General features: G+C 41.1%; 1 protein-coding gene across 1 annotated transcript; it reads right to left on the reverse strand.

Moving 5' to 3' along the window:
* Nucleotides 1-7293: 7293 nt before the first annotated feature.
* On the reverse strand, nt 7294-7653 carry LOC131906222 (NADH dehydrogenase [ubiquinone] 1 beta subcomplex subunit 4-like). Its single transcript, XM_059257008.1, has one exon. The coding sequence runs from the start codon at nt 7651-7653 to the stop codon at nt 7294-7296; it is 360 nt and encodes a 119-aa protein (XP_059112991.1).
* Nucleotides 7654-7886: the final 233 nt, after the last annotated feature.

Raw genomic sequence — 7886 nt, forward strand, 5'->3', positions numbered from 1 at the left:
GATATAGCAAAATTGGGAGAAAGCACAGGACACCACAGTACTCCCCAAGGAGGGAGAGGAATAGAGTAGGCTCTGACATTCTGGCCTATGATGCAGTAGCCAGATACCAAAAAATGAAGAAAGCAAGCAAGCAAGGAAGGAAGGAAGGAAGGGAGGAGGGGAGGTGGGAGGGAGGAAGGAAGAAAGGAAGGGAGGAAGAGAGGAAGGGAAGGAGGGAGGGAGGGAGGGAGGGAGGGAGGGAGGGAGGGAGGGAGGGAGGAAAATCTAATTAGGGACCTATATACATTAGTCAGTGAAGACAATCCACAGAAAATTTGAGACTCCACCATCTTCAGCCAGGCTAGTAGGTGAAGGCCTTCCCCTATTGAAGACAACCCACAAGACCATCAAAGAAACTTGTTATTTAAATGAACAGATGTGGCTGAAGTTTTCTCTGGTCCTACCCAGCCCCACGGGCCCTGTAGCCACTTATAAAATAAAATAATCACTCAGAAGCTTATAGTAATTAAAACTGCTTGGCAATTAGTTCAGGCCTACCACTGACTAGCTCTTATACTTAAACTCAGCCTATTTCTGTTACTCTATATGTCACCACATGGTCTGTGGCTTTACCTGTGTGCCATTACATGCTGCTCCCTGGACAGTGGGCTGGCATCTCCTGACTCAGCCTTCCACTTCCCGGAATTCTCCTTGTCTGTTTATCCCGCCTATGCTTCCTGCCTGGCTACTGGCCAATCAGTGTTTTATTTATTAAACCAATCAGAGCAGCACATTCACAGCATACAGAACATCCTACAGCAAACGAATGTCCATAAAAGACTCAGGAACCAGAAGAATCACAACCAAAATTCACTTAAGACAGTAAAAAAAAAAAAAAAATGTCTAATGACCAATACTAAAGAAATGGAGACTGTAAATTGACTGATAAGAAATTGAAAATAACTGTCTTTAAAAAGCTCTATGAGTTACAAGAAAGCACAGACAGACTCTAAATAAAACCAAAAAAAAAAATGCAGAGGTTGAGAATATCAAAAGTGAGGAACTTTACAAAAAGAATGTTGTAGTTAAGGAGCACAGAGACTGAACTGGAAAAGCTTACCAGAGTCCTTAAGAGGCGTGCTCCACAAAGCGTCTCTGAGTGCTGGGATTATGGGTTTGTGCCATCAGGCCCAGCTCAGATAGGTCTACTTTTAAAAATGCTATGTAGTTACATGATACCTTTGAAATTTTTTAACTGTATTTAGAGGGGGAAAACCAAGCAAATAAAGTAAAATAATAGCATTTGACCATCCAGTGGGAGAAAGGGTGTGGCTTGCTTAATACTTGGTACTTCACTGTATTTTCCAGAGAGTTCCAGAAGGGACAAAAGAGAAGGGGAGGACAGAGGTAGCATAGACGGATCCATTCTGTAATATTTTTAATTACACAGTAGTTGAAGGCATGGGAATCTAAACCTGGAAAGTCAAGGAGACTCTGGAAGATGCATGGCTTGTCACAGAAGTGAACCTCTGTCACCCCCTCTATCACAGTGTGTCTAAAGTAAACAGAGCTCACTGTACTTTGTAAAGAAAAGCCAAAATTCTGGTTTGTTCAATTTTTCTTCATGTCTTTTTCCATTCAAAGCCATGTACTCAAAAGAATCTTCAATTTAAGTTGCCAATATGGTACCACTTTTATATTCCAAAGGCTCAAGGGAATAATATTTCATATGCCTGTTAAACATGTTAAAAGTTCTTTTCCATTGAATTATATTACACAAGGTCATGGCTCCAGCTCAATGGCTGATGCATAAGAATGGGGAGGAGGGGGTGGGGCAGAACAACCCAGAGTGACCTAGTAAAGCAAGCCCTGCTACATTTTTATTGAGTTGTGTAATTTTACTTACAAGATATATTTGCTATAAACCTTGCATAGGTTTTCATGACCAAGTAAGTAGGTAGAACTGTGAGCAGTGAGAGCTGGCCCACCTTTGGTATTAGAAGCATGTTGTTGTGTTTCAGCTCATCAGCTGGGGCCATTTGCTGCCTTTGACGTTATCCCTCAGTGTAGCTGAAAGTTTTCCTGTGCCCACCCAGCTCCCGCGTCAGCTCCACTGAAGGAAAAGGGTGACCCAGAGTCCTCTGCGGTCTTGAGAAGGCTGGTGCCTGCCAGTGTCTCCACTTCCCACACTGCCCCCTTTGTAAGTGCTTGCTCCACTGTGAGTGCTGCCTGGTTCTTGGTGTAGCATGCTGCACTCTAGCAACTGTGCATTTTTAGAGCATCAGTGGCCAAGGACATCGGGGCCCTTAGAAGAACAGGGATGAAGGACTTGAAACTCAATAGGATGTGAACACTAAGTAGAGGGCGTGGGCAGAGTTACAGATAGCCCTTCCCTGAGAATAGTCAGCACAGGCAGAGGCAGGAGAGATCCACACAGGCCAGTTATTGCTGTGATCTAACTCTTAGTGCCACCTCCCCACTGGACCAACAAACAATTTATGTCTATGCATAGATAAAATGCATACTATAATATAAATGCAAACATATTTATCAAAGTTTGGACTTTATAGGGCTACTTTTCTAAAGATAGACCAGGTGGATCAACTACTATGGTATCTTCACATACCTACTAGCCTGTGCTTACTCTCATTCAGTAATCCCATGCTGACTGTCAGGTCCACCTGTAGTGTGTACACCGCCTTCCTCTAAGCAATGCTGTTTTATTTTGTTATTTTCAAGAGTTGCACTTTCAAGGGACAGAACCCAGGTATGATGGTCAATTCCAGCTGTCAACAGGGCAGAATCACAAATCACATGGGAGATGGGCCTCTGGGCTTGTCTGTGGAGGATTTTCTTGATTGTATTAGCTGAGGTGGTTAAACCTGCCCACTGCGGGTGGCCTTATTCCCTGGCTAGGAGCCTGGACTGTATAAGCAGAGAAAGGCAGCTGGGCCAATGCGTATGTTTATCTATCCCGATCTGCTTCCTGGCGGTGGATGTGATGTTTGAGCGGCTGCTTCAAGCTCCTGCTCTCCACTTCCCTGTCACAGTGGACTATATCCTGGGAATGAAAGCCACAGTCAGCTCTTTCTCCCTCCAGCTGCTTTTGTCATTAAAGTATTTTCTCACAGTGGCAGTGAACAAACCAAGACAGTAGAGACTCAGTGCAAACCAGTGTGAAGCTCACACTGCCTGCAGTGAAGTTGCATGAAGCAATGAAGTTCTTTGTTTTGACCCACGATTTTCTGCTGCTGGCAGCAGTGAGACAACAGCAGGCTGCCTTGGCAGGTTTTCAACAACATGAAAGGTCAGACGTTCACTGACCATGACAAAGTATGTCTCCACCTTCATGGCTGGGATGGCTTCAAGGCACTGGTTATGAGTTGTGTACATAGCCTTCAGACAGCATACAGCCTCTCTGTGTACTTGAGTGTAGTCAGAAGTTTTCCTGTGTCCTTCCTGGTCCCTCAGCCACTCAGAGGCTTAATATTATTTCTAACTGCTTAGCCATTAGTTCAGGCTTATTTCTGACTAGCTTTTACATTCAAATTAAACCGTAATTCTTATCTATGTTCAGCCATGTGGCTTGGTACCTTTTCTCAGTTCTGCCTTGTCATCTTGCTTCCTCTGTGTCTGGCTGGTGACTCCTCACACTGTCCTTTCTCTTCCCAGCATTTCCTTAATCTGCTTGCCCCACCTATACTTCCTGCCTGGCTACTGGCCAATCAATGTTTTATTAACCAGTGTACAAGAACATTATACTACAGCATTTCCCCTATTTTGTTTAATTAAAAAGGAAGGTTTTAACTTTAATATAGTAAGACAAAAACAGTTATTAAGTAAGAATTACAGTAACAATAGCCAATCCATTTGCATCTGACAAAATTGGTAAAAATAATTATCTATCTTATCTTTGTGAGTTTAAAGTTTTGTATCTAATTTATCCTTTATTACAACTAAAGAAAACTATAACTATCTAGTTTTCAACTCCATCAAAGACCCCAGAAGGATATACTATTACCTAAGTAAACAGGAAGTATTTTGTAAGCAACTTCCAAAATTCTGGAAATGACAGAGACAGCTGGCTCTCTGGACAGTCACCCAAAGTTCCTCTGCAATGTTGCGGCATCCATCTTCAGCCTATAGGCCTAGAGTTTCTCAGTTGCTTCTCCCTGTGTCCTGTAGAGAATGTCTAGCAGTCTCTTCTGCGAAGCAGGAACTTAAAGGACCATCTCACTTTGTTTTGGCAAAATTTAGTCCTGTATATCTAGTCTATACAACATTTTGTCAATCAGTACAGGCAAGAGCGGCCTCTTGCCCAAATGGCTAGTTCTGCTAAGAAGACAAACTCCATATGGAGTGTCTTCAATGCCCATCTTTCTCTTTGAAGTAAATCAGTGCTGCCAGAAGCAGATGTGTCTTATATGCCAGGAAAGTCTAAGTTTTTAAAGCATTTTAAATGTCATATTCTGTAGGCCTTTGAAGTGTTTGAAGATTACCTACCTAATTGAAATATATCTATGTATACTTAGAAAACTTAACTGACATTACTGTGTGATTATCATAGATGACTAATTATTAATCTGTATCTCTTAATTATACATTACAATTTCAAATGAGCTGCATAAATGTAATAATACCTTAAACAAGAGTAAAAATATACATACATTATAACAAAATTAACTTTAAATTTGTATCAATAAACTAAAATTCATAGCAATTTAAAACATTTTAAACAAGTTGTTACTCTTTAAAAGTAGATTCAATAATCTACCCTTTTATCCTATCCTATATATATATATATAATCCCCCTTTCTTCTTTAGAAAGAGATTGTATTTATAATCAACTTCCTTTAAATAAAAATAAACATTTATAAACAATACTTTGGGAATTTGGGCATAGCTTCTCATACTACTTCCTCTTGATGGGGGTGCTGGTAATTTATGGGGATCCTGAAAAAATTAAGAATTATAGTTAAATCTTTACTGTAGTCTGTGAGGATGGATCATCTCAGCTAGTTGCTTTGAAGCTGTTCTGGATGTTGGATCATCTGGAGACCTTTTAGGGGGTCTTAGCTGATCAAACCGTATTAACCTGAAAGCAATCCACAGGTTCTCATCATCTGTGGAAACAAAAGCAGAACCTCTTTTCCAAAGCAATGTATCCTTAGACATAAATTTTGAAGTCAAGATGCCTTTAAAATACATATATTGGTTTAACCTAGCAGCCTTTATAATCAAATGTCTTTCTGCAGTTAAAAATTCCAAATACAATATAATCCAAATTCTGTGTGTGATTTTCATCTTTATGTGGCTTATTTTTATATTACTTTTTCTGTCTCTTTAAAGACTTTTTTAAACTATTTATTTCTTTATATAACTGCATATATTCCTTTTCCTCTCTCTTCCAAGCCTACGTACATTTTTACACACACTATAAACCATTTAGAGTCTGCCCTGCATCTGCTGAAAGAAAGAATGCACACTGAGGGTGCAGCTCAGTGACACAGTGCTTGCCTTACACACATGAGGTTCTGGGTTCCCCCCAAGCACCATGTTAGAAAGGAAAACGCGAGAAGAGGCATGTGGCAGTCTAGCTGCCATCATCAACCATGTTTGAAGTCACTGCCCATCCAAGTGCAAAGCCCTTGCTCTCCATTCCTGGTTACTCCATATTTTATGGAACCAGCCAAAAATAGTCTGATGCAAGTCCCTCACACTTGAGGTCTTGCCGTTGGAACCAAATACGTGTTGCCAGGGGCTAGGGTATCAGAGTCCGTGGCCAGACTCCTTTCCTTTCCTCAGGCTTAGGTTGCTGCAGTCATGTCTTTTTGATTACTTTCCCTTCAGCTTTTCTTTCTCCTCTGATCCTTGAGTGACATTCCTTTAAAAGTGTTAATTCATTCAACTACATTATATGCACATTAGAAAAATAAGCACATTTTTGCTCAAATCTCTTGAGTTGATCATCTGCAGTTTAATACTAGAATAGAAAAATTTTTAGTTAAGTAAATTTAAACTATAAAAGGAATGCACATTACAGCAATATATAAATATGGCACTAACTGGAAAGCTTCATTTCTTTCTACGCTCCTACCATTCTTTGTTCCAGATACATCCATTATTTTTTGTGTAGTCTTCTAGCTTTTTAAAATCACATCACAAACAATTGTTCTTTTTCTTAAACATTTTGGCATAAGGGAGAGGAGCCTGTACATACTTTGCCAAAATTGTTTCTGTCCTTTTTACAGCATTTCTTGGTTAACTTCCTAAGTTAACACCATCAGGCTCAGCCTTTCTGCTGTATGTGTCTTATTACATTTGGGAGCCAGACCATAGCACGATAAGAAAGTGAGCACCCATGCACGTTGTGATGTCCCTTATCCACCTGCATGAGTCAGACTTCTGGGTCAAGGGATTTTGTATTTGGGTAGCATCGTCAGGGGGTGGCTTTGACTCCCCTTTTCCTGGGGTGAGGGACTGGAAGACTCTTGCATGAAATGACATCACATCCCAAGAGGCCAACACAGAGAATTGGTCAGATTGGGTGCAGACAAAGGCCACTAGAAGATTGCAGATTTTCATACAAGAACCCTTAGAATGTGAAAGAAATTAGGATTTTTTCAAAGGACAAGAAGAGTTGAAAGAGCTGAGGAGAGGAAGGGGAAGGGCAGAGAGGTCTGGCTTTCAGATAATTGATGCACAGGGAGTGGAGTCTGGAGACAAAGGCAAAGAGGAAAACAGCATTCAACTGTTGTGCTTAAATTTCCTAAGAAAGGGAATACATCTCTTGTGAGTCATGCACATCCAATCAATCATTACAAATACAAGATGAATTTAATTTCTCCAAATGGAGAACAATGGGCTCCATGTGTGCCAGAGGCAGGGATCACCTCCACTGGAAGAACATGAGGGCTGTACAGACCAGGAGAGGGCTATTTGAGCTCATGGGTGCTCTGCCAGAGACTGGGTATCTAACCTCAGCTGAAGCCCTTTCTTCACAGGCAGGATGAGGCTGTGATAAACGACCCCTAAGCCTCCACTTTACTATTTTTCCTTAAACCGATATGTAATGTTTACTTACTACCAAGAATTCTACTGTAGTCTTCACTGTGAGTTATCTCCTGTACCCTCACCAAGATTCTGTGAGGGCAAGAAATGTTATTGTATGAGATTCCCACTTAACCAATAATGGAAACACATTTTAGATTGAGTTTTGCTTTTTTTTCTTCACTGATTAATACAAGATTTATTTGTGCAAGAATAGAGTCATCCTTGCCAAACTTAATAGGAGAGGTTAAATGTTTGGTCCAGTTATCCTTCCTGGGTAAGTCTGTCCTTTCTGTCCCTGTCTGTTTTGAAAACATAATGCCAGAGGATGAGGGGCCCAAATGCCACCACAGCTCCTAAAAGTGAGTTCTTGGGAGTGGCTCTGAAATTGGGATAAATATTTGCTGATCTTGCATAGGTCCAAAGAATCAAGGCAGGATCTTCAGTGTGTGTTAAGCATTTGGGATCATTGTACTGAAGCAGATACTCCGGTTTAAGCTGGGTCCTTATGCTCAAACTCTCAACCTGCTCCTTTCTGGTTTCCAGAGACTCATCATACTCAGCTGGGTCAAGGGTACTGGGGAGAGTGGCCAGGGGCACAGGTGTATACTTGGAACCCGGCATCTTGGCTCTTGTTTTGCTCTTTAATCTGTCCTTCTTATTATTCTTTCCCTTTGAAGTCATTTGGCCTTAAACACGGTGAGTCACAGACGCCCCCATTTGCAATGATGTTCATTATAGGACAATGTAGCTTGAGTAAACTCTCTGAGGGGAAGAGGGCAGACTTCTCCATTTGCAGTATACTAATCTGTAGCTAGAGTTTCCCTGCCTGGCTCACAGTCAGGACAAATCTCTCT

This window comes from Peromyscus eremicus, chromosome 3, assembly GCF_949786415.1.
Source record: "Peromyscus eremicus chromosome 3, PerEre_H2_v1, whole genome shotgun sequence".
Taxonomy (NCBI): domain Eukaryota; kingdom Metazoa; phylum Chordata; class Mammalia; order Rodentia; family Cricetidae; genus Peromyscus; species Peromyscus eremicus.

Excerpts from the sequence above, each read along its gene's own strand:
- LOC131906222 (XM_059257008.1), bottom strand. The coding sequence starts at position 7,653 with ATGCCGGGTTCCAAGTATACACCTGTGCCCCTGGCCACTCTCCCCAGT.